This window comes from Microcaecilia unicolor, chromosome 14 (assembly GCF_901765095.1).
Source record: "Microcaecilia unicolor chromosome 14, aMicUni1.1, whole genome shotgun sequence".
Classification (NCBI taxonomy): domain Eukaryota; kingdom Metazoa; phylum Chordata; class Amphibia; order Gymnophiona; family Siphonopidae; genus Microcaecilia; species Microcaecilia unicolor.
The window spans coordinates 44,415,547-44,443,442 of record NC_044044.1 but is presented as its reverse complement, the minus strand read 5'-3'; the positions used below and the strand labels follow the sequence as shown (position 1 = coordinate 44,443,442).

Here is a 27,896-nt window from a genome sequence, read left to right as displayed (position 1 = left end):
CATAAATTGATGTATTCATCATCTTCAAGGAGAACCATGCGTTCATATTTCAAATTTCAATAATCTTTACAAAGAAAAATGGGTGCATGTTTAGTTTTAAGATGAGACCCCCCCCCCCCCCTCTCCCAACAGTTGGAGCAGTTCAGTTCCTGAAATGGGTGGTTCTGGGTGAGGGAAAGCTGGATTTCTCTGAAGAGATACTTGAACGACTTCCATTGCGGGAAGACATCGGAGGATAAACACACTGAAATGATGGTTAGCCACCCCTGCAGCTCCCTGCGAGGCAACAAACGCCAAGAAAGTCCGGCTTGGTTTCGATGGAGGATGGCTGGTGGAAAAAGTGTGAGGGAGAGGGCACTGGTCCTTTTCGCGTGCTGTAAACAGGGCACTCTCTGCAGGACTGGAAGGGTGTGCGGCCTTGCCCCCGTGCTTCGTCACCTATTTGCCTGCTAGTCCGGATATAAATCCTTGTACACACCACATCGTCGGCCACTCATGGTCTGCAAAGAGTCAAGAGAGGGGTATGAACAAGAACGTCCAGTGATGGCACCACAGCTACTGCTGGAGAACAAATTATCGTTACTCACAAAGAAGTTCAGTCTTTAGCCAACTATCAACAGACACACACACACAGCTCAGAGCTAATGAAAGCCATTCATGATCTATTCTAGACAGAAGAACTCCCTAAAGAGGAAAGAAGGGCTAGGAGATACATGATCCAACATTCAAACATTTAGCAGGCTTCAATAACTCCCAGCAGGAAGCATTTTCCAGTTCACGAATGAGGGGTCTTCAGATGACGGTGAAGGGAGGGAAGCTCAATGGGACAGGCACAAGGACCGTGGTGGCAGAGGGAAGGAGAACAATGTAGAGGGAGTAAGATCTGTGAAGACAGTAACGGGCACAACGGTCTCTTTCTGCCTAATCTTCCGTTTTAGAGGTTCATGACTTTGTCTTTTGAAGGGTTTCTAGAGGTTTCCATCATTTCTGCATTAAATCTTCCGTCTTCATACTGCAGAGTTAGATATTAGTAGGGGACCTAACTTGCATTCAAACATAAACTGACTGGCTGGCTAAAAAAAATACTTGAAGGGGAAAGGGACTGCCTTTCTGTGGGTTTTGCAATTACGTTCAAAGCGGTTTACATAGTATATACAGGTACTATTTGTACCTGGGGCAATGGGGGTTTGGTGACTTGCCCAGAGTCACAAGGAGCTGCAGTGGGAATCGAACCCAGTTCCCCAGGATCAAGGTCCGCTGCACTAACCCTAGGCTACTCCTCCACTCCAAAACTGATTCCACTTTGACAGACATTTGGGGAAAAAAAAGCCTCGAGGCTGCTAAGAGCAGACCAAAAATGCCAAACCCATGCTGAGAATGAGTTCATCCATCCCAAATCAGGATTCAAGCTGAGATGCAGGCGGCTCACCTTGTACCCAGTGATCCTGATAGGTCAAGCAATTAAAAAAAACACCAAATCAGATATATTTTTGTATCTCCTTCCAAGTGGATGACTCAGTGAAACTGAAACGAGTGTGGAGAACTGTCAGTACCTCTCTATGTTGTCTGGGTAGTGAATGCTAATTTTACTTAGAGGGGAGGGTGGCTGGGAGTGGGATTGGGGGTATCCTTATCTTGACTGTTGTAGCTGGTGCTGTGACCTCATATACTGTGAGTGAGATGGTACAAAATATATAGACTTACAGATGGATCACCTAAGTTGGGAGGGCAAGCAGAGGCACTAGTCTGAGTCTGATAATCGTGCATAGGGTCTGGTGTAATGTCTGCACAACACTTGCATATTTACTCGTTCCAAAGTACAAAGACTAGGGGACACACAAAGACGTTACACGGCAATACTTTTAAAACAAATAGGAGGAAATATTTGTTCACTCAACGACTAGTTAAGCTCTGGAACTCTTTGCCGGAGGATGTGGTAACAGCGGTTAATGTATCTAAGTTTAAAAAGGTTTGGACAATTCCTGGAAGAAAGTCCATAGTCTGCTATTGAGGGAGGACATGGGAAGCAACTGCTTGCCCTGGGATTTCTAGTATGGAATGTTGCTACTCTGAGATTCTGCATGGAATCTTGTCACTCTTTAGGATTCCAGAATCTTGCTATTATTTGGGGTTCTACCATGGAATGTTGCTACTCTTTGAGATTCTGCATGGAATCTTGTCACTCTTAGGAATCCAGAATCTTGCTATTCTTTGGGGTTCTACATGGAATGTTGCTACTCTTTGAGATTCTGCATGGAATCCCGTCACTCTTTAGGATTCCAGGATCTTGCTATTCTTTGGGGTTCTACATGGAATGTTGCTCCTCTTTAAGATTCTGCATGGAATCTTGTCACTCTTTAGGAATTCAGAATCTTGCTATTCTTTGGGGTTCTATATGGAGTGTTGCCACGATTTGGACTTCTGCCAGGTACTTGTGACCTGGCTTGGCCACTGTTGGAAAACAGGATACTGGACTAGATGGACCACTGGTCTGACCCAATATGGCTACTCTCATGTTCTTATGATATAAAACTAATGATAAGATTTTGGAAAAAAAAGTAAGTCTTTAAACTTTTACGAAAGTTGTTCTAAGAGAAATGGGTAAAGAACATAGTTTGATAGGGAAAGGATAATTCCAAAGACTTCTTATATCTGACCCCCAATAGGATGGAAAATAAAGGAGTCGAGACATGCCTGCTCTTGAAAACAAGGTGACGAAGGAAAAGAAAAGTGAAGATACATACCTGTAGCAGGTATTCTCCAAGGACAGCAGGCTGATTGTTCTCATGATTGGGTCGTCGTCCGCAACGGCCCAGGAGGACCGGCAAATCCCTAGTAAAAAAAACAAAAACTTCTCGAACGCACCGGCAGGCAGAGTGAACTGGCCACGCGCGAACGGCTTCCCGCCCTCGGCACGAGCATGCCCTCTCAGTTTAATAAAAAGCAAAACAGAGAATAGAACAACTCCAAAGGGGAGGAGGGGAGGGTTTGTGAGAACAATCAGCCTACTTTTCTCGGAGAATACCTGCTACAGGTATGTATCTTCACTTTCTCCGAGGGCAAGCAGGCTGCTTGTTCTCACGATTGGGGTATCCCTAGCCCCCAGGCTCACTCAAAACAATGACATCGGTCAATTGGGCCTCACAACGGCGAGGACATAACATAGATTGACCTGAAACCATAAACAACTAACTGAGAGTGCAGCCTGGAACAGGGGGGTGGAATTGGATTCTAAACCCCGAACAGATTCTGCAGCACCGACTGCCCAAACCGACTGTCGCGTCGGGTAGCCTGCTGAAGGCAGTAGTGAGATGTGAATGTGTGGACTGATGACCACGTTGCAGCCTTGCAAATCTCTTCAATGGAGGCTGACTAAGTGAGCCACCGACACAGCCATGGCTTTAACATTATGAGCCGTGACATGGCCCTCTAGAGTCAGCCCAGCTTGGGCATAAGTGAAGGAAATGCAATCTGCTAGCCAATTAGAGATTGTGCTTTTCCGATGGCGACTCCCCTCCTGTTAGGGTCAAAAGAAACAAACAACTGTCGATAGGGCTTTGTCCGCTCCACGTAAAAGGCCAATGCTCTCTTACAGTCCAAGGTGTGCAACTTGTCCTCACCAGGGCGGGTGTGTGCACAGGGAAAAAAATGCTGGCAAGACAATTGACTGGTTCAGATGGAACTCCGACACCACCTTTGGCAAGAACTTAGGGCGTGTGCAGAGGACTACTCTGTTATGATGAAACGATATAAGGTGCATTCACTACCAGGGCTTGGAGCTCTCTGACTCTATGAGCTGAAGTAACAGCCACCAAGAAAATGATCTTCCAAGTCAAGTACTTCAGATGGCAGGAATTCAGTGGCTCAAAAGGAGCTTTCATCAGCTGGGTGAGAACGACCTTGAGATCCCATGACACTGGTAGAGGTTTGACAGGGGGCTTTGACAAAAGCAAACCTCTCATGAAGCAAACAATAAAGCCAGTCCCTTGCTTTTGCTGGGGAGCCGCAGGGGCCTTAGTTGCACGCCGTTGATGGGAATGAGCGTGCTGGGACTGAGCCTGGATAGGCTGCCGAGAAGCAGGAGTGTACTGACGCCTATTGTAGGAATAGGGAGCACTCCTCTTTCCTCTAAAAAACCTCCTAGATGAGGAGACGGTAGCAGAAGATGCCCGGCGGGAGAGAGAATCCATAGCATCATGGTGCTTCTTGATCTGATCGACCATGTCCTCTACTTTTTCTCCAAAAAGATTATCCCCCAGCAGCAAGGAACATCCGCCATTTGCTGCTGGGTCTTAGATCAAGGTCAGAGACACGCAGCCATGAGAGTCTGCGCATCACTATACCTTGAGCAGCTACTCGGGATGCCACATTAAAAGTGTCATAAGTACCCCTGGCCAAGAATTTGCAACTCACCTTCTGCTGCCTGACCACCTGGTGAAAAGGTTCAGCAAGCTTCGGAGGAAGTGCTTCAACCAAACTGGACAGTTGCCTCACCGAGTTCCGCAAGTGGATGCTCGTGTAGAGCTGGTATGTTTGGATCTTGGCTGCGAGCATAGCGGCCTGATACGTCTTTCTCCCAAAAGAATCCAAGACCCTAGACTCTCTGCCTAGAGGCGCCGAGGCATAGTCTCTAGTACTCTTGGCTCTTCTGAGAGCAGAGTCCACCACCAAGGAATCGTGAGGTAGTTGGGCCTTCACCATTACTGGTTCTCCATGGACTCTGTATTGGAACTCAGCTTTTTTAGGGACCACTGGATTAGAAAGGGGGACGACCAGTTTCGTATAAGAACTTCCCTGAGCGTGTTATGCAAAGGGGCCATTGCAACGTCTGTGGGCGGAGAAGGATAGTCCAAGACCTCGAGCATCTCGGCCCTGGGCTCATCCACAACCTCCATAGGGAAGGGAATATCCTTAGACATTTTCCGAACAAAGGAGGAAAAAGAAAGACTCTCAGGTGGCGACATCCTTCTTTCAATAGGTGGAGTAGGATCAGAGGGGACCCCATAGGACTCTTCTTCAGAAAAGTATCTAGGATCTTCCTCTTCCTCCCACGAGCTCTGATCATCGGTATCGGACAAAAGCTCTCTAAGAGCAGCCCAAACCCAAGCCTGTCTCGACGTCGAGGAATGACAGCCTCAAGGGGGATGTCGAGAAATCGACTCCTGCCTGGACTGCGGCGAAGCTTCCTCGCCGACGTCGAGGGAGAATCGACCCGAGTGGCGGCCGATGCTGCAAGCGGCACCGAGGATGGAGACCTCATCACAGGTGAAGGCCCAGATGCCGCTTCCACAGTTGATGCAGAAGGCGCAAGCACCCCTGGCACCGAAGCAGACTGGTGCAGCAATCCCTCCAGAAGCTCTGGAAGAAGGGCCCTGATGCGCTCGTCGAGAGCTCCATCGGAAAAAGCTGCGGGGCTGGTGCAGGAGCCAGTGGCAGAATCTGAGGGGGCTCGAGAGCCGGTACCAAACTGCCAGAAGACCGACGCATCGGCACCTCCTGGATAGAGGATGAGTGGTCCTCTCGGAGCTGACGCTTCTCGGGTGCCAAATCCCTCAGCTCCCCGGAGCTTGGTACTGCACATGGAAGGAGAACGATGACGGTGCTTCTTAGCCTTCACTCGACGCCCGTCATCGTGACTCCTCGGTACTGAAGAGGAGGACGTGGAATCCTCACGCCTCCACGGGGCCGGGTCCGATGAAGGTTGGTCCCGGGGGGCCTGCATAGCAGTAGGCCTTGAGACAGGTGGAGACCCATTCGATGCCTCGCTGCTCCCAGCGATGTGGTCATCAGCCATTATCTGCACTCTCGAAGTCGATGCTTCCCTCGACGACGACCTTGGTACCGATGTCGATGCCGACGTCGAAGGACCGGACCGATCAGCAAGAAGTCTTTCACTTGAGCCCCTGAGACACTTGGGTCCGCTTTTTTCATTAAAGAGCACAGCTTACAAGCAGCTGGCAAATGTTCGGGCCCAAGGCACTGGAGACACCACGCGTGGGGGTCGGTACCCGAGATGGTCCGGTTGCAGCGACTACAACGCTTGAAGGCGCTGAGAGTCCTCAATGACATGGATGGAAAAATAGCGGCTGCGAAATTAAAGGACTCGATCGTGCCGAATAAAAAGGCACAAAAAACGAAAAGAAGACCTGGCCGAGCAGCCTAAAAGGCGGCCGTGACAAAAAAGGAAGGAAACTTAAAGAAGTGACGAAAACTAAGAAATTAAAAGCTAACTCTTTTTTTTAAATTTGTAATAATCTACTAAAAGAAAGAAAAAATGGGGGAGCGGTAAACGCTAAATAAAGTCTCCTGAGCCGAACAAAATTGAGCGCAGTCGAAAAATACGTGTCACTCAAGATCACGGACAAAATGAAACTGAGAGGGCACGCTCGCGCCGGGTGGGTAGCCATTCGTGCGTGCGCAGTTCACTCTGCCCGTGCACCGGTGCGTTCGAGAAGTTTTTGTTTTTTACTAGGGATTTGCCGGTCTCCTGGGCCGTCGCGGATGACGACCCAATCGTGAGAACAAGCAGCCTGCTTGTCCTCGGAGAAACAATTTTACCAAATATTCTGGACTAGATCCATCGAACATTTTGTCAATCAAACATGCCAGTTTAAAAGAAACCCTCCCCCCCCCCCCCCCCAAATTTTGGGTTCTGGCCCCAAAGGTCTGCTAGTTTGGCTGGTGGGGGTCCCCAATCCCTGAAGCTTTCCTGCGACAATATTCGGTGCCATGCTGCCTATCCTGCTTTCTCCCTCCCCCACGCACATGCTCGGTTTTAGTGAAATTGAGCACGCAAAGCTTCGTGCATGCTCAATTTCACTAAACCCAAGCATGCGTTGTCATGGCGGGCAAGCGGGACCCCCACCAGCCCAGGTATGTGGGGTTGCAACTGGGATGAGAATGGTGGTAAGGCGGGACAAAATATGCTCCCCCGCTTTGGGCTCAGGCCTCCCCCCCCCCCCAAAAAAAAAAAAATTGAGGTATGGCTACACCTCTGGTTGTTGCATGCCGTTAAAACCGAAAATTAGCAGAAAGAAACACAAACACTCACGTTTTCCATTTACTTACAATAGGATGCAGTCTTTTGAAAAAGGACGCACTATTTGGAAAAGGACGTATATTTCTGATGGAGCACAAACTCTTTTCCGATAGTGCACCACTGTGCATGATGTGAACCATTGCACACGTGCAACACTGTGCATGTACATGATACCAGGAAAGGAGTGTGCCTGTTTCTGAAAGAATGCGTCCTTTTTCCAAGAGTGCGCACTCCATGACTTTGCCTCCCAAGAAGAAAAACATGGCCAGTGAAAGGGTCGAATTAACACTCCAGAAATTACAAAGGAAACAACGTGAAAAAACATTTCTGGCTGCCCGTTGCTACTTCACATACAAAAACGAAAGCAAAGGTCTACATAAAACAGATTACTAAAGGTCTGAAATGTCAGAGTAGGTGTGTGGCTGATGCTGGAACTGTTGAAAAAGAAAAACAAAACTAATAACGTTTCAGACAAAGCAGACTTTAAGAGAAACCAACCCAGCAAGCAGTGCCCAAATCAATCACCTGCCCACATAAGAGCCAACTCTGTGGGTGCTGAGCACCCCCCAGTGTTGGGCAAGCTCCTTAATTGATTTGCATTGTGTTTGGTACCCCCAGTCCTTTTGAAATGTTGGCGGCCTACAGTCTGCCTGCCGGCTTCCCCCTTCCTTACCAGGATCAACTCGCCATCATTGGTCATCTCCCTGCTCCAAGAGGTCTTGGGCCCTTCGCCTTTCAACAGTCGCTGCTCGCCTTTCAACAGTCGCTGCTCGCATACCATCTTGTTCTCGCTTTCCCATCTGGCTAAACTCTACAATCAAAAAGAAATCCCCCCACCCACCCCCAAAAGAAAAGAAGTCAAAGACAATCCAAATAACTGAGGCACATTTACATAACAAACAACCCATGCAGTACCTTGCCCAATCCATCATTTCTGAAGACAGATGGCTCCCTGTGGACTCCTTTGCTGGAGAATGCTAAGCTGGCGAAACCCACTTCCATAATGTGAAAGAGCAATGGGGTGTCAGGAGGGGGGGGGGCGGGAGTTAAGAGACCTTTATGGAAAAGGTTAGAGAGAGGTTGACTGTATTAGGCACAGCAGAAACATCAAAGATACAACCAGGAAGAGGAAAGCCGAAGCATGGAAATGTAGATGATGGAAGGGAGGATGGGGGAAGGGAGAATGAGGAAGGGGGCATAAAGCGCCCTCCTTCCCCTACATGGACCCAACTGCTCTTCATACCAATGATTAGACTTGTTACTGTCTTTTTGCATAGATACAGGCTAGGGGGAAAAGAACGGCTTAAGAGTCAAACACCCTAAATGTAACTGTCTGGTTTCATTAAGTTGGGGAAGACGCAGCCAGCTGAAAACTGTGCAAAGGAAATGGATCTGTCAGTGCTGTCCGTTTATAAAACAGACCCTGTTGTATTCTAGCTGGTATTTGTAAAGTGTGGATAATTGGGGGTTTTAAGGGGAGGGGGGGGGGGGGAATGAGACCGTTGTGCTCCTACCTTGCAGGGTCTTCCATCTACTGTCTGCTCCTCAAATCCTCGCCAATTTTAAGTTGATCTCAGTGGTTCGGACCGTCGTAGAAGTCTTGATGTAGAAGCTTTCCCCTTCTTGTTTAATCTCCACGGCCGGCTTGGAGGCTGCTGCCACGGCAATCTTTCTCAGCATCACATTCACTCCTTAAGAACATGAACCCATTGCATTACTCGCTGAACCTCTTACACGTTCACTGAGTTAAAGTACGTTCACACCTGATGTGTTGCCCAGAATGCGCCAACCCAAAGTGAGGCACCCTGGTACTGTTGTAGCAGTAGGTGTAGCCAGAGTTTAATTTTTAGATGGGCCTGGAGGTGGACTGGGTGGGCACAGGCCTCGCATTTCCTCTCCACCCGCTACCCTCCCCCCCCCCCGACAGTCCCCTGCACATGGTCAGTTCTGGTCATTTTTACTGACCTGAAGCGCCGTTCTCCCTCCAGCACCGGCGATTCCCATAGCCAGCCTTCTGCCAGCGCGCGTCGTCGGCGCCTCTTCTCAGGCGCGTCCGCCTACTCTGCAATTTCCTGTTTTCCGCAAAGGTGGGACGCAGGAAGTTGAAGAGTAGGCGGGACGTGCCTGAGAAGAGGCCCCAACGATGCGCGCAGGCAGAAGGCTGGCTATGGGAATCGCCGGAGCTGGAGGGAAACGGCGCTTCAGGGCAGTAAAAGTGAGCAGACCACGCGGACGGGGACAGCGGGCAGAAGAGGCTGGGCGGGCCTGGAGCAAAAGTGGCTGGGCCTGGGCCCGTCCAGGCCCACCCATGGCTACGCCTCTGTGTTGTAGTGGGAAGTACATTTGTCACCACTAAGGGGCCCCTTCAGGAAGAATAGGGAGAAGGAACCCCAGTGACTATACATCAGTATCCTTTTGGTGCTGTCAGTGCAGGTACAGTGTACACCTTTGATGATCAGCCCCGACAGAGATCCTTGTCTCTTGGTTTTAGAGCTACCAAGTTCCAGGCAGGAGATTTTAGTCCAATCCTGGATTTCTGACAACCTTATCCTAGGTAGAATCAGGGACGACTACAAATCCACTACTGCTTTTGGGAGATGTTGAAAAACTAGGAGTGGTCAAAACGCTTCCCTGTTGGAACTTGATAACTTGGGCAGCTCTAAAATTTCTCGATGTTGACTCGGGTGTAGAACAACAGATGCATTTATAATAGCCAGATCCCAAATTCTCCGCTAAGAATGTCAATGTAACGCCTCTAGCACACCTGTTGGTCATTTGGATGTCTTTCTATTGATATAAGCAGAAACCTAGATTTGTGTGAAATGAGACAGGTAGAACTTTTCACAGAAATATGTGTGCAGTGAGGCAGGGAAAGGGGAATAAAGAGGAGAGAGGACATTATTATTTATTTTTATTGCATTTGTACCCCACATTTTCCCACCTTTTTGCAGGCTCAATGTGGCTTACAGAGTATTCTTATGATAGAGTCGTTACATGATTTAAATACAGTCAATCATAAGCAGAGGTGAAAGAGGATTTAGATGGAAGGTGTTAGGTAGGTCGTGTGAGAGGTGTTTTTGGTGTACTTGGGTGGTTTAAGGAATGATTTGTTCATTGAGGATGACTTTTGTAGGCTTTGTTGAAGAGGTGTGTTTTCAAAGCTTTGCGGAAGCTGGTTAGATGTTCATGGTTTTCAGGGCCTTGGGTAACGCATTCCAAAACTGTGTGCTTTTGTACGCAAAGGTCGTAGCATAAGTCTGTTTGTATTTCATTCCTTTACAGCTGGGGAAGTTCAGATTGAGGAATTTGCGGGCCGATCTTTTGGCGTTTCTGGGCGGTAGGTCCACTAGGTTTAACATATAGAGTGGGGCATCTGCGTGAATGATTTTGTGTACGGTCGTGCAGATCATGTGTATATGTGTGGTGTGTGTATACGTGCATGTATGTAACATAGTAGATGATGGCAGATAAAGACCTGTACGTCCATCCAGTCTGCCAACAAGATAAACTCATAGCATAAGGTGATACTATATATGCGTACTTGACCTTGATTTGTCATTTTCAGGGCACAGACCATAGAAGTCTGCCCAGCACTGGTTTTGCTTCCCAATTACTGGTGTTGCCATCTAATCACCGCTAACCTTGTTTGGATCCTTTCGTGTTTACCCTCACATTTTTGAATTCTGTTACTGTTTTCATCTTCACCACCGTTCACAGAAGGGCATTCCAGGTATCTACCACCCTCTCTGTGAAAAAGTACTTCCTGACAACCTCAGTTCATGTCCTCTAGATCTACCACCTTCCTGTCTCTGGAAAAGGTTTGTTTGTAGATTATGGACCAAGAAAGGGATCTGGGTGTCGTCGTTGATAATACACTGAAACCTTCTGCTCAGTGTGCTGCTGCGGCTCAGAAAGCGAATAGAACGTTGGGTATTATTAGGAAAGGTATGGAAAACAGGTGTGAGGATGTTATAATGCCGTTGTATCGTTCCATGGTGCGACCGCACCTTGAGTATTGTGTTCAATTCTGGTCGCCGCATCTCAAGAAAGATATAGTAGAATTGGAAAAGGTGCAGCGAAGGGCGACTAAAATGATAGCGGGGATGGGACGACTTCCCTATGAAGAAAGATTAAAGAGGCTAGGGCTATTCAGCTTGGAGAAGAGACGGCTGAGGGGAGACATGATAGAGGTATATAAAATAATGAGTGGAGTGGAACAGGTGGATGTGAAGCGTCTGTTCACGCTTTCCAAAAATACTAGGACTAGGGGGCATGCGATGAAACTACAGTGTAGTAAATTTAAAACAAATCGGAGAAAATCTTTCTTCACCCAGCGCATAATTAAACTCTGGAATTCGTTGCCGGAGAACATAGTGAAGGCGGTTAGCTTGGCAGAGTTTAAAAAGGGGTTGGACGGTTTCCTAAAGGACAAGTCCATAGACCGCTACTAAATGGACTTGGGAAAAAGCCACAATTTCGGGAATAACTTGTATAAAATGTTTGTACGTTTGAGTAGCTTGCCAGGTGCCCTTGACCTGGATTGGCTGCTGTCGGGGACAGGATGCTGGGCTCGATGGACCTTTGGTCTTTTCCCAGTATGGCATTACTTTTATGTACTTATGAATGTCTGTATCATATCACCCCTGTCTCTCCTTTCCTCCAGGGTATACATCTTCAGGTCTCTCAAGTTTCTCCTCATATGTCTTGTGACATAAATCCCGTACCATTTTTGTCGCTTTTCTCTGAACACCTTCAAGTCTTTTTACATCCTTAGTAAGATACAGCCTCCAAAACTGAACACAACACTCCAAGTAAGGCCTCACCATCAACACCTCCTTTCTTCTGCTCCTTTCTATGCAGCGTAGCATCCTTCTGGCCACGGCCACTGCCTTGTTGCATTGTTTCATCACCTTGAGAGCCTCAGACACAATCGCCCCAAGGGTCCCTCTCCTGAGCTGTGCTTATCAATCTCTCTCTTCCTATATGGTACATCTCCTGTGGATTTCTGCATCCCAAGCTCATCACTCTGCACTTCTTGGCATTAAATTTTAACTTATACGACAAAGCTCAGTATTTTATCCCTCTAATCTAAATAAATTAAGTAAAATGAAAACGTGCTTAGGTCTAACACATTCTTACCATTACATCTCCAGGGGAACATTTGGTAGAATCAAAGGAACCAACATCGCACATTTAGACATTCCTGCTTCATAATAAAATAATGTTGCACGTACAAGTCTACCCTCTGCTAACTAGGATGCAATGAACAAGTGCATTCATTTTTGTTTAGTACAATGCAATGCCTAAACTTTTGTGCTAAACTATCATACAGTGGCGTACCGGCGAGTGGTTACAAGTCAAAAGCAATGTTAAAGAGGTGGGCTTTCAATCTAGATTTAAAGATGGTTAAGGATGGGGCAAGACGTAGGGGCTCAGGAAGTTTATTCCAGGCGTAGGGTGCAGCGAGACAGAAGGAGCAAAGTCTGGAGTTGGCAGTAGTGGAGAAGGGAACAGATAAGAAGGATTTATCCATGGAGCGGAGAGCACGGGAAGGGGTGTAGGGAAGGACGAGTGTGGAGAGATACTGGGGAGTACCTAAATAAAAAATAATCTACTGATGACATGTACATTGATTAAACATCAAACAGAGTGCAGTGCCTAAATATTGTGCTAATCTTAATGGAGGAATAAACCTTACATGTTGTACGTTACAATCATAACTTTCTGTTATCTCATAAAATCTCCCTGCTGTTACAATCCTGATGTTTTTATAGATTCCATCTTCCCCTGTGGATGTTTCTACCCTTGATTCAGTGAAAAAACACCCGCGTTGGGTCCAATGCTGCCAACGCCTTCATTCATACACCATAACGTGTCCCCTTGACTCTGGCCGAGTTTTGCTCTGCTTTTTCAAAAGGGAACCTATGTATAAATATATATTAAAATTAATCACCTCATCAAACTCTATATAAACTTAACTTAAATCGCACATATGTTTTCTCATATAAATTTTCAAATGACTTACAAACTCAAAACGTCTACGTGTATTGGTCAACATCCCAAAGGGAATCCCAAAGCGCCACCCACACCAAGCGCACTGCGTGCCTATGCCTTCCCGCGTTTGCTCCTTTTGTGCCCGATTACAACCACTCAATGTCTCGATTCAACCCTTGGGGTTGGAGAGTGTCCCGGGAATAAATAAATCGTTGTTCCTTACGAATCAAGATGTCACTGAGCAGACCTCCCCTATCCAAATGGACTTGTAACAAAACTGTATTTTGCAAATCTGATGTTTCACGATTGCTTTCCCTCCAGTGTGCCACTAGAGGCCCTTCCAGTTTTGCTATATTTATATTGCTAACACGTTTGTCCAATATAAACCAACCCACATGGACACCACGCACATAAGTACATAAGTAATGCCATACTGGGAAAAGACCAAGGGTCCATCGAGCCCAGCATCCTGTCCATGACAGCGGCCAATCCAGGCCAAGGGCACCTGGCGAGCTTCCCAAACGTACAAACATTCTATACAATCAAGCCATTGTGACATCACTAATGAGGTTGGCTCTTATTGGTGGAATGAGCCACTATGACATCACAATAGGTTAATCACTGCTCTATGTAATAAAAGTGAGCCAAGTAGAGGACATAAGTACATAAGTAATGCCACACTGGGAAAAGACCAAGGGTCCATCGAGCCCAGCATCTTGTCCACGACAGCGGCCAATCCAGGCCAAGGGCACCTGGCGAGCTTCCCAAACGTACAAAAATTCTATACAATCAAGCCATTGTGACATCACTAATGAGGTTGGTTCTTATTGGTGGAATGAGCCACTATGACATCACAATAGGTTAAATCACTGCTCTATGTAATAAAAGTGAGCCAAGTAGAGGACATAAGTACATAAGTAATGCCACACTGGGAAAAGACCAAGGGTCCATCGAGCCCAGCATCCTGTCCACGACAGCGGCCAATCCAGGCCAAGGGCACCTGGCAAGCTTCCCAAACGTACAAACATTCTATACGTGTTATTCCTGGAATTGTGGATTTTTCCCAAGTCCATGGAATTGCAATCTGTCCTGGACTTTAAGTAAAAGTATCGGGAGCTGTGAGGCATTGGAACCCTATTACCTTTCTTCACGTACTGACAATAGAGGCATTTAACGCACTTGTAATGTCCTGTTTGCAAAATACAGTTTTGTTACAAGTCCATTTGGATAGGGGAGGTCCGCTCAGTGACATCTTGATTCGTAAGGAACAACGATTTATTTATTCCTGTTTTGCGCATGTGATGAAGGTGAAGGGTGCAAAAGCAGGTGTGGCAAGGGACTTGGAGTCGAGGTAGGTGTCGGGTTTTTCTTCATCACAAAGTTGGCAACTCTTCTCCTTGGCATGGTAAACCTCACTCTTTGGGATGGTTCACCCTTGGCATCTCTGCATTTGCATCGCTTGCTTTTCTTGTATGTAATACATATTCATTTTGGACATCTTAAAACCAGACTGGCTGGGTCACGAAGGGCTGGCGGAGCTGGCCTGACCTTTTCCACTACGGATGAATCCTGTACTGGCTCATCCTGTTCCTTGGCACATTTCATCTTTTGATCAAAGCTTCCCAACCCTCTCCTAGCCTGTCAGGGTTTTAGGATTACTACAATGGGGCCTTGAGGCAGGAGTTCTAATCGTGGTTTGGTGGCCCCAGAGTGTGGCCACCAGCTCCTACCAGTGGCCACTCTGACAGTTTTTCCCAGAAAGCTCAGTTATAACATTTACTGTCGTTATGTTTATAAGGTGAAAGGAATTTGGTTGAGGTGATTAGGGGATGGGGAAAGACAGAAGGAAGAGGTAAATGGCAAGGGCTAGGCATTATCTTCATTATGCCTCAGTGGGCAAAACGCAGAAACTATGCAGACCCTCTGCTCAGGGCATCAAAATAGTTTTGCCCTGGCCCTTTATAACTTGGCAGAGGGAATGAAAACGGAGTTCACACTTTCTAATTTCAGACCAACACTGCTGGGGCTGCAGAAATGAGCTGAGAATAGGAATAACAATTCTGATTGCCTATCTCCCTTCTCTTCCCTGATCTCCAGCGATGTCACTGTAGTCCCCTCACCCCAAAGGAAGGATGATATGCTCCCACTCCTCCTTGGAAACTTAAGTGACAATCATCCACCCCAGAGGGGGCTGCATGGCATGCCAATCCCCATCCCTTTTCCTATGTCTCAGGGTATATAAGCATGATCTATATTTAAGAAAGATAAAATTAGAGGTGGGATATATGATACATAAACCACAATTCAGGCCCCTCCTGTATGCAATAGCAAGCCATGTCTTGCTGTAGTCTCATTCTGGGAATTGAATCCACAGGCAGGGAACTCCGAGTCCCTAGATGCAATGAGGAGAAACAAGGATTGTCCCTTCGGATATGGAGCCATTGAATAACCCTCATTCAGATATGGAGCCATGCTAGAGATTTTATGTCAGCAAAACCAGTGTCAGTCCGAGGGTGTGCCACCAGGCCTGTTCCCCCTCCTCCTGTGGATTCAATTCCCAGAATGAGACTTTCACAGGCAGCCAGGCTGTTTCTATGTGAGGAGCTTCTTCCAAGGGGGTGCGTCGTGTATATGAAACAGTAGTTGGCACAGGACAGCAGGCCGATCGGCACAGACCGAGTCTAGCCGTGCCGAGACTGCAACCCTGCTAAGCTATTTGAATGGCTGTCTTTGCAATGTAATTCCAGAACCCAAGAGCAGGTGAAGCACCTGTCCTAAGCAGCAAGAAGAAAGAAGAGGAGGGGGCAGGCAGCGAACTCGGCTGCGCCGGAGACCGCTGAGCGTCAGTGTGCACAAGAGGAACAAGAAGAAAGAAGGGCAGGCAGCAAAAGCGGCTGTGCCGGAGACCACTGAGCGTCAGCATGCACAAGAGGAACAAGAAGAAAGAAGGGCAGGGGGCAGGCAGCAAACGCGGCTGCGCCGGAGACCACTGAGCGTCAGCATGCACAAGAGGAACAAGAAGAAAGAAGGGCAGGGGCAGGCAGCAAACGCGGCTGCGCCGGAGACCACTGAGCGTCAGCATGCACAAGAGGAACAAGAAGAAAGAAGAGCAGGGGGCAGGCAGCAAATGCAGCTACGCCAGAGACTGCACTGAAGAAGGCTTCGGCTGGTGGGGGTTGGGGACCCCTGCCAGCCAAACAAGGGGCCCAGACGAAATTTGCGGGGACCCAGGCCCCCATGGCCCCCCATAGCTATGCCCCTGGTCCTAAGCACTGCCAAGTGGTGGAACCAACAAGGGCCACTTTTGCCTTGTGCTACTTAGGGTGCCCGTGCACAGGTTTTTCCAGCACACTAAAGCCATTTTTACCACAGCCGTAAAAATGGCCTTTTTCTACGTTTTGTATTAATTGCCATGCACTAATGTTGCCATTAATGTGTGGCCATTAAAACAATTACCGTATCTGCACTTACTGACACTCATTTCGTAGACGATACAGGCTCACGTGCGAGTGGAGTGGCCTAGTGGTTAGAATATCCAGAGGTGGCCAGTTCAAATTCGACTGCTACTCCTTGTGATCTTGGGCAAGTCACTTAACCCTCCATTGCCTCAGGTACAAACTTCGATTGTGAGCCCTCCTGGGACAGAGAAATATCCAGAGTACCTGAATGTAACTCACCTTGAGCTACTACTGAAAAAGGGGTGAGCAAAATCTAAATCCTGCACTAACCAGTTAGCATTCGGTAACTCCTGGGCACACATCTGACCTATCCATGCCCCTCCTGGAAGTTATGCATGATAGAATTTGCGTGTGAAACTTCTGGAACAGTGACTAAAGGCAGCTGGGCGCTCAACTGCTAATTGCTGCCAATTATGAAGTTGTGTACAACAAACCTGACTCTATAAATTTCATGTGCAAATTTATGCAAACGCAGTAAATGGCAAGAACAGCTCAGGATTGAGGCTGGAGTCGGCTTCAACAGCAATACTGGTAGTTGGGATATAGTATTGGTGCTTGTATGGTTTCTGCCGCAAAAATGTTACGGATAGACGAAAATTAAGTATACCAGTGTTTAAGCATGAAGAAGTGCAGACTGGTTGGACTGTGTGGATCTTTATCTGCCGACATTTACTTTGTTAGTGTGTGCGTTAAGCATTTTTTTTTTTGTTACATTTGTACCCCGCGCTTTCCCACTCATGGCAGGCTCAATGCGGCAGGCAATGGAGGGTTAAGTGACTTGCCCAGAGTCACAAGGAGCTGCCTGTGCCTGAAATGGGAATCGAACTCAGTTCCTCAGGACCAAAGTCCACCACCCTAACCACTAGGCCACTCCTCCACTGTTGCTACTATTTGAGATTCTACACAGAATGTTGCTGAGTGGAGGAGTGGCCTAGTGGTTAGAGCACCGGTCTTGCAATCCAGAGGTGGCCGGTTCAAATCCCGCCGCTGCTCCTTGTGATCTTGGGCAAGTCACTTAACCCTCCATTGCCTCAGGTACAAACTTAGATTGTGAGCCCTCCTGGGACAGAGAAATATCCAGAGTACCTGAATGGAACTCACCTTGAGCTACTACTGAAAAAGGTGTGAGCAAAATCTAAATCCTGCACTAACCAGTTAGCATTTGGTAACTCCTGGCCACACATTGGACCTATCCATGCCCCCCCCTGGAAGTTATGCATGATAGAATTTGCGTGTGAAACTTCTGGAACAGTGACTAAAGGCAGCTGGGTGCTCAACTGCTAATTGCTGCCAATTATGAAATTGCGTACAACAAACCTGACTCTGTAAATTTCATGTGCAAATTTATGCAAACGCAGTAAATGGCAAGAACAGCTCAGGATTGAGGCTGGAGTCGGCTTCAACAGCAATACTGGTAGTTGGGATATAGTATTGGTGCTTGTATGGTTTCTGCCGCAAAAATGTTACGGATAGACGAAAATTAAGTATACCAGTGTTTAAGCATGAAGAAGTGCAGACTGGTTGGACTGTGTGGATCTTTATCTGCCGACATTTACTTTGTTAGTGTGTGCGTTAAGCATTTTTTTTTTTTGTTACATTTGTACCCCGCGCTTTCCCACTCATGGCAGGCTCAATGCGGCAGGCAATGGAGGGTTAAGTGACTTGCCCAGAGTCACAAGGAGCTGCCTGTGCCTGAAATGGGAATCGAACTCAGTTCCTCAGGACCAAAGTCCACCACCCTAACCACTAGGCCACTCCTCCACTGTTGCTACTATTTGAGATTCTACACAGAATGTTGCTGAGTGGAGGAGTGGCCTAGTGGTTAGAGCACCGGTCTTGCAATCCAGAGGTGGCCGGTTCAAATCCCGCCGCTGCTCCTTGTGATCTTGGGCAAGTCACTTAACCCTCCATTGCCTCAGGTACAAACTTAGATTGTGAGCCCTCCTGGGACAGAGAAATATCCAGAGTACCTGAATGGAACTCACCTTGAGCTACTACTGAAAAAGGTGTGAGCAAAATCTAAATCCTGCACTAACCAGTTAGCATTTGGTAACTCCTGGCCACACATTGGACCTATCCATGCCCCCCCCTGGAAGTTATGCATGATAGAATTTGCGTGTGAAACTTCTGGAACAGTGACTAAAGGCAGCTGGGTGCTCAACTGCTAATTGCTGCCAATTATGAAATTGCGTACAACAAACCTGACTCTGTAAATTTCATGTGCAAATTTATGCAAACGCAGTAAATGGCAAGAACAGCTCAGGATTGAGGCTGGAGTCGGCTTCAACAGCAATACTGGTAGTTGGGATATAGTATTGGTGCTTGTATGGTTTCTGCCGCAAAAATGTTACGGATAGACGAAAATTAAGTATACCAGTGTTTAAGCATGAAGAAGTGCAGACTGGTTGGACTGTGTGGATCTTTATCTGCCGACATTTACTTTGTTAGTGTGTGCGTTAAGCATACATTGGGTGCCCAAGTTTCTTGAATTAGAGGGCTGGTAGGTAATTCTATGAAGCAGGTGCTAACATCTACCCTCCAGATGCATGCATTAAGGTTTACAATACTAGCATATGTGTACGTACGTGTCAATATCCTGCCTAAGCGTTAGTTTAAATCTACAAACACACACGTAAGAGCCTTACCACACAGTCTGCAAGTGAGCACACCCCCCTGGGCGGAGTCTGGGTAGGGCACACAGCTAGACACATATACTACACTATATAATTATGCACACTCTTTGCAATCTAGACGTGAGCTTTACAGCTGGCGTTGTGCTGACCCTTAAGCGCTTTCGTGCACATGAATCCGGTTACGCCAGAGGCTCCCCCTTAAAGAACTGCCCTGAGACTGTACTTCCAGGCTCAAACTCTAAATCAGATATTTTTCTGATTGTGTGTGTGTGTATGGGGGGGGGGGGGGTTGCACAGTAATGTATGTTTTTAAACAAGTTCCGTTTACAGAACCTAACATTAACTTGCCTGGCCGGATAATTCTACCAAGTCGTACAACAGAATCAGTCCAATGCAATGATAATAAATATTGCAATTACAGAACAGTCTAGAGGCTTCCAGATATCCTGAAATGAGCTTCATATACGCTATAGCTGGGTCTCTAGGATGGCTCCATCCATGCATTAAGGATGAGTTTTAATGCCAAGGCTATTATTTCTTACTGTAGACAGAAGGAATGAAAATCGATTTCCAAATACAGTAATAATCTAACGAACGCTCACAGTGAATATTCCTTATATCCTAAATTCTTTCCCTTATCCCAAATACAGTGGGCCAGAAATATAACATGTAAGCCTTGCTGAGCTCCAAGGCTGGAAATGGAACAATGAAATCTGGATGACATGGAGACCAGGAATAACTACTACTACTGTTACTACTTAACATTTCTAGAGCGCTACTAGGGTTACGCAGCGCTGTACAGTTTAACAAAGAAGGACAGTCCCTGCTCGAAGGAGCTTACAATCTAAAGGACGAAATGTCAAGTTGGAGCAGTCTAGATTTCTTGAATAGAGGTATAGTGATTAGGTGTCGAAGGCGACATTCAAGAGGTGGGCTTTGAGCAAGGATTTGAAGATGGGCAGGGAGGGGGCCTGGCACAGGGGCTCAGGGAGTTTATTCCAAGCATGGGGTGAGGTGAGGCAGAAAGGGCGGAGCCTGGAGTTGGCGGTGGTGGAGAAGGGTACTGAAAGGAGGGATTTGTCTTGAGAGCGGAGGTTACGGGTAGGAACGTAGGGGGAGATGAGGGTAGAGAGGTAGGGAGGGGCTGCAGATCGAGTGCATTTGTAGGTAAGAAGGAGAAGCTTGAACTGTATGCGGTACCTGATCGGAAGCCAGTGAAGTGACTTGAGGAGAGGGGTGGTATGAGTATATCAGTCGAGGCGGAAGATAAGACGTACAGCAAAGTTCTGAACGGACTGAAGAGGGGATAGATGACTAAGTGGGAGGCCGGTGAGGAGTAGGTTGCAGTAGTCAAGGCGAGAGGTAATGAGAGAGTGGATGAGAGTTCGGGTGGTGTGCTCAGAGAGGAAAGGGCGAATTTTGCTAATAACATGCACCATGAACAATAGCCCATTGTTTACATTACATATTGGATCCTTTTCCAAGCCCTTGCAATCTCCCTTTCCCCCTTTGTCCAGAAATGGGTCCTTCAACGGTGACAGAACCCCAAAAGCACTTATCACAGGTTTTGAAAATCTCTGGCACATTTTGCTGCGAATGAATATCAATTTTCCCTGCTGAAGCCACTGACATTCAAAGCACCCTGCCAAGTTAAATGTCATTCTTATTTCTTGGAAGGCTATAAGCTCTGTACTCTTTTAACACCTGCTCTGCCAGTGCCATCCAGGCCAAAAGCTGTTTCTTTTAAACACCGCGGGAGCATGCTGGAAGCATGCCTTTCCACTTCATTCTCAGGGACTGCCAATTTGCAAAATTGCTCTGCAGGGTGAGAACAAGTCTGTCTTTTCCTTAAATCGTTTTTGTAAGCACAGAAGTACAGAGACAACCAGGTCTCTCCATTTCCAGCCATCGAGGAGTGCTGACTCTCCCCTCTTTTGTCACCAGATCATGCAGAAGAAAGTTGGAGGTTGACTGCAGTGTTCTTTAAAAAGCTGCAGGAAGGTTACTAAGGATTGGATGGTAAGCTCTTTGGGGCGGGAACCTGCCATCAATGTGACTTCTTAGAACTGTAAGAAGGCTGTATTGTCTGCTGCCTTCAAATCTGTCTGGTAATAAGAGTCATTTTATTGTCTCTCTTCCCATCTCCCCAGGCATCTTCTTGTACCTTAGGATAACATCTGATCCTGCCTCTGCTCTAATGAAACAGGCCCAGCTTTGTTATGCAATGGCAGTACTATATATATCTAGATACTAAAGACTCCAGAGCTATGAAAAAAGCTTATTTTATTAACAAAAATATCAATCATTCACACACCACAATATTTCACAATACAATGTTACCACTCATTCACTTTAACATGTATCAACCAATTATCAAAATTCGGAAAAAACATATATAGCTGTGCCAATTGGTCTTTACATATTACTGTTCTTCTTCGATGCTTATATATAGTACTTTGGAACAATGTACAACTTATGCATTTGATATTATAAATTCATCTTCAACTCTGGTTCTAAAAATAGAACCAGCGCGTAATTAGTGCTGAATGTCCTGCACTAAAACAGTCAAAGGCAGGGCTTTCGGAGGAACGTATCACGGAATTACTGGGTGGTGTCCGATTGTTCTCAGGTGCACGGACAGAACCTGATAGCTCTTGGGATGAGGTGTTGAGGGTCCATAAGGCACTGGTTCGTGCCGAACTCCACTCAGCAGCACTTATAGAGTATTGCCATGTACAACGGGTCCCTAGGGGCTTACGAATCCCGAAGGAACCCAGATTTTTGGGTAACGATCAATACGTGGCAAGGTGGAATTCGGTAATTACACAGTGCTCATTGGACCTGATGCTACTCACTATAGACGCGCTTCAAGAAGAGATTCATGACATTAAAGAAGATTTAGAGTCTAAACAGAATGCTATGTGTATAGCACAGGAACAAAGTATCTTCGAAAAAAATCTGGAAGAGCACAATTTAAAGATTGATAATTATACTAAAGAACAACGTACTATAAAAGTAGCTAAGTTTCGTCGGGATGAATATGATTATACCAAAGGTTACATCTATAGTTGGATGGACAAGAAGAGAAGGGGTCGTAGAGGTAAGGGCGGAGGTAGAAAGGTGATGTTTAAATTATCATCTAGTGAATCATCAGGCGATGAATTACAGTCAAATAAAAAAGCGATTGCATCAGCCAATACGAAAGGGGTGTTACAACACTCTATGGCAACATTATCTGATTCTTTTTTACGCATTCCGCAGCAGCCTCTAGTCAATGTGAAGGATCCCAAAGAAAACAACAAATCTGCCAAACCCAAACGAAATCCCAGGAAATAAATACGGTTATTAATATATCAAGTATTAAGTTAACCGAGAAGCAGGAGGAGATTTTGACCAAAGGGCTATCATTTGTGCCATCTAATAGGTATGACTCTTTTGAAACTAGACGAGGTTTATATAGATTTTTCCGTGATTTAAGGCTAAGGCTCCATTTTGGTAATCCCACCCATCCACACGATGATAACAAACCCCTTGTTAAACCTGGGGCTAGGTCTAGATGGATGCCTCCTGGAGCGATAGATTCTTCCATCGCTGCTTATCAGAGGTTAGTACTAATGGCGGTTGACAACCTGGAATCTAAAACGTATAACCAAGGTAGTAACTTGTCTCGAGTACAGCGTCAAAGCATTGTAGATTTAGCTAATAATGAGAGTATTATTATTCAGAGGGCGGACAAAGGAGGATCCACGGTGATTATGGATAGAGACAAATATATGTATGAGGGTATGAACCAATTAAATCAGACACAATATTATATTCCTATCGATCATGATCCTACCAAGTGGTTGCAGGAACAAATTACACAATGTGTTGATAAAGCAGTAGTAGATGGAATTCTATCTAGGATGGATCAAAAATATCTGTGCCATCCAAGTCCAAAGGTCCCATACATATATTTTGTCCCTAAAATCCACAAGTCACTGTTGGACCCTCCTGGTCGCCCAATAGTGTCTACACGTGATTCAATATTGGAACCTATATCCAAATATATAGACAAGATCCTTAATCCCCTGGTTAAAAAAGCTGAATCTTATGTTCGAGACTCCATTCATTTTATTCAAATACTAGATCAGTTGGAATCGTGTGGGGGTGAGGACTTCTATATGGTGGGGTTGGATGTCGTTGCTTTATACACTAACATTCCGCAGGAGCAGGCGATAAAATTGGCTAGGGATCAGTTGATAGCATCTCAGATACCTTTATCTAAAGTAGAGGTTTTAACATCACTATTAAAGTTGGTGATTGGACATAATTATTTTCAATTTAACAACCAATTTTATGTTCAGACCCGGGGAGTAGCGATGGGAGCCACTGTTGCTCCTTCCCTGGCATGTCTATACATGACTCAATATGAGAAAACTTATGTCTACACTTCCAGTTGGGTCGATCACGTGGTCATGTGGAAGAGATACATAGACGACGTCATCTTGTTTTGGCGTGGTCCACTTAGAACTCTTAATGCTTTTATAGCATTTCTTAATCAAGCTGATGTTAACATTAAGTTTACTTCTAGAATAGCTATACATGAGTTAGAATTCTTGGACATTAAGATCATTAGGTCACAAGATGGTGGATTTAATACCACCATCTATCGTAAGCCGACAGACAGGAATACTCTTCTCCACTATCAGAGTTTTCACCATAAGGCTCTGAAGAGAGGTGTTCCTGTAAGCCAATTTTTGAGGTTGCGTCGTCTGTGTTCCTCAGTCGGTGAATTTAAAGTACAAGCTCGAGACATGAGCAACAGATTCATAGAGCGGGGTTATCCTAGACAGGTCATACGGAATGCATACAAGAGAGCATTGTATGCATATCGCCCTTGGCTATTTCAGTCGGGTCAGGTCTCCTCCAGCAATACTGTGGCATGCGTTATATCTTTTTCAAATAGAGCAGGAGGTATTTCCTCTATTATTCATAAATTTTGGCATGTTCTGTCTGTGCATCCTGAGTTCACGGAACACCCGAAGGTAGCGTACACAAGGCAGGCAAATGTAGGTGAGCTGCTTAAACGCCCTAAACATTATAATACCACGGGTAGACATTCCCCTTGTGGTAAGTGTGTATATTGCTGCTACTCTGTAGACACCAATGTTATCGATATCCCTCACAGTGCAAGACAATTTTATTTAAAACAGCACACAACATGCACTAGTGAAGGGGTAGTGTACTGTATTTGGTGCCCTTGTGCACTATATTACATAGGTCATACGAAGAGACAACTAAAAAAACGTTTAGCAGAACATATTAGTAATCTACGTTTGGGTAAAAGGGAGAACCCTCTGGTGTCTCATTGGCAGCAATATAAACACACTATTGATCAACTTCAATGTGCCGTATTAACTCAGATTTTACCTGGTAATAGAAGTGGGGATATAAGCGCTCGCTTACTTGCACTGGAGCAGCGCTATATTTATACATGGGACACAGTAACACCACGTGGCCTTAATTTGGAGGTCGAATGGGTGTGACGTTTGTCAGGGCGCCAGTTACGTTCCGAAGTGCTGGGTATTTAATTCATGCGCCTTTTTTGCCATGCGTATAGCAACTTCCGGAGATGTGATTCCGGTACGGAAGCACTGCCGACCGCCACGCTGGCGAGCAGCCAAGTGTTAGATTATTAGTAAGTATATTTCAATATGTTAATGCATGTAAAAATTCATACATTTTGCATGAAGTGAACAATGGATCATGTGCTGTAATATTGTTACAGTTTTGGTTCCTCCTGAAGAAGGAGACGAAATGCCGATCAGCATCGGGGAACCGGCGATGTGAAAATTTCAAGCACGCTTACATGTTTTCAGCCATTTCAACTTTGGAGTGTTTTAACATTCTTAATAATTGTTGCTAGTAAGCAAGAAAACAATTATGAACTTTTATGGACTGAGCATACTATTACTATTACGGTGCAATATGGTTCTAAAACTGTTTTAGTGCAGGACATTCAGCACTAATTACGCGCTGGTTCTATTTTTAGAACCAGAGTTGAAGATGAATTTATAATATCAAATGCATAAGTTGTACATTGTTCCAAAGTACTATATATAAGCATCGAAGAAGAACAGTAATATGTAAAGACCAATTGGCACAGCTATATATGTTTTTTCCGAATTTTGATAATTGGTTGATACATGTTAAAGTGAATGAGTGGTAACATTGTATTGTGAAATATTGTGGTGTGTGAATGATTGATATTTTTGTTAATAAAATAAGCTTTTTTCATAGCTCTGGAGTCTTTAGTATCTAGATGTTTAAATAGACTCTGGTTTTTGAGTGTAATCCCTATGGTTAGATAGTTAGTTACAAGTACTATATATATACCATCACAGGCACCCCTTCCCCCCTCCCCCCCCCCCCCCCCCCACAAACACACGCGCGTGTATTGTGTCCCATATCTGTATGTGTGCTGTAGGTTCCATATGTGTGTGTACTTCTGTCTTTCCTGTGGAGTTCAGTTCCTCCCCTGTGCAAACAGCAAACTGAAATGTTTCAGTTGGAAGGAGGGAGGCTCCCAAACCTCCAAGAAAATTGCATATTGGTTCCTCCCTGAAAAAGAGCAAGATATAGCTTTACTGGCTTGATTCCATCTCCTGTTGGTTCTCATTGATGAACAGCCCAGCAGCATCTTAACCATGTGAAAGCAGCAAAAGACAAGCTTTCAAATATTTATTTATTTAGATTTTGCTCACACCTTTTTCAGTAGTAGCTCAAGGTGAGTTACTTTCAGATACTCTGGATATTTCTCTGTTCCAGGGGGGCTCAGAATCTAAGTCTGTACCTGAGGCAATGGAGGGTTAAGTGACTTGCCCAAGATCACAAGGAGCAGCAGTGGGATTTGAACTGACCACCTCTGGATTGCAAGACCCGTGCTATAACCACTAGGCCACTCCTCCATAAGGATCTTCTCCTACCATACTATGCTTCTTCCAAACCCCCTCGGACTTTTCAGACACTTTTTGATGGAGACTCACCAGTTTAGCCACAGAAGTCTGAAATAACAGTTTTCTCAGTCATTGGAAAACAGTCTGAGCAGGAACCCACCAAAGGTACTGAAAATACTGAGGGGAACAGGGTCAGACAATAGAGTGACCATCATCTTGGCGGTCTCAGGTCCTTACCCCTTGGCCACCGGCTACAAAGAACCCAGCATAGGTTTTGAAGTCCATTTTTATTGTGCCAACTCTAGATTTTTACAAAGCAATGCAGGAAGATGGTGGATGTGGATGTAAGTGTGTGTGGTGTGGTGTGTGTGGTGTGGTGTGTGTGGGGGTTATACAATTCTCTGCAATGTACCCCCTTTCCCCACCTAATCCAGCCCATCATAAATACCCAGCAGCAAGGATGACCTTAGAACCCACATTCTGATCATTTTCCAAAACACTGATTACGTTTTTATTACTAATTAGATATTGTGATGGGGCTGTATAGGAACATCGGAAAGGAGCTTTGGGAGATTGTCGTTACAAGAATAAAGGTTAAACCGGGGTGTCCCTGCCTTGCCAATACCTTTCAGATAAAAATAAACGCTTGGCACAAGAACATAATCTATAAAAAGGACATGGAAAAACCCCCTGATATTTGAAGACAATACATTAGAGCAGAAATGGAAACAAATGACCTGATTCAATTTAGAAAATTTAAATTAAAAAAATGTTTTTTCCATCTCTTAGATACAGAATAAAAGAAAAACCTTAGGAAATCAGGGTCCACAAAGAGTCGACAAGGAAAGTCAAGTCCTTATCCTGGGGACTGATTCCTTCCATGGCACAACGATCCAGGTTGCTTTTACTAAGATCGTCCTTTGTTTGTTTGGGGGGGGGGGGGGTTGTTAATGAAGCAGCTTTTACTTCACTGACTCCCTCCTTTCAATCTCCTTTACTGAAGACCAGGCAGCAGCTGGGACCCTCTGTGTTCTGGAGAGCTCAGGTAGATCCTTCCTGTTCCCATTGTGAGTTATGGTGTGTTATTATACATAAGTACATAAGTATTGCCATACTGGGAAAGACCAAAGGTCCATCAAGCCCAGCATCCTGTTTCCAACAGTGGCCAATCCAGATCACAAATACCCGGCAAGATCCCAAAAAAGTACAAAACATTTTATACTGCTTATCCCAGAAATAGTGGATTTTCCCCCAGTCCATTTAATAACGGACTATGGACTTTTCCTTTAGAAAGCCGGCCAAACCTTTTTTAAACTCCGCTAAGCTAACCGCCTTTACCATATTCTCTGGCAACGAATTCCAGAGTTTAATTACACGTTGAGTGAAGAAATCTTTCTCCGATTAGTTTTAGATTTACTATATTGTAGCTTCATCGCATGCCCCTTAGTCCTAGTATTTTTGGAAAGCGTAAACAGACGCTTCACATTTACCCATTACGATTATATTTTGTTATTGCATTTGTATTGCATTGCATTATACGGCTGGCTGCTTTTAGATGTAATTGGCTTTAGCTATATAAGGGGAATAAAAGCAGTGAATCCACTCACCTAAAACTTTCAACAGCTCCTCGAAATTCTCCGAGTGTTTCATCTTCCAGGTGCCAGAGAAGTTGGGCATTTTCCTCCAGATCTTTGGGCCCGGGAGGGAGGGAGGGAAGGCAGGCAGGTGGCAAAAATAGATTTCCTCCAAAAGGCAAAGTCCTTCCAGGCTTACAAATACAGTCCCTTCATGCAACCTAAGCCCTGCTTTCAGCCTTGGTTAAATGGTTGTAGAA

The 27,896-nt window shown here is 45.7% G+C and overlaps 1 protein-coding gene across 1 annotated transcript; it reads right to left on the bottom strand.

Moving 5' to 3' along the window:
* Window positions 1-256: 256 nt before the first annotated feature.
* Window positions 257-27,896, bottom strand: LOC115458141 (cellular retinoic acid-binding protein 2-like). The gene is given in 6 exon segments (XM_030187992.1): window positions 257-492; window positions 7,430-7,436; window positions 7,713-7,850; window positions 8,554-8,596; window positions 8,598-8,730; window positions 27,670-27,896. Coding segments are annotated over 6 exon segments (627 nt in total). The 5' UTR covers window positions 27,740-27,896.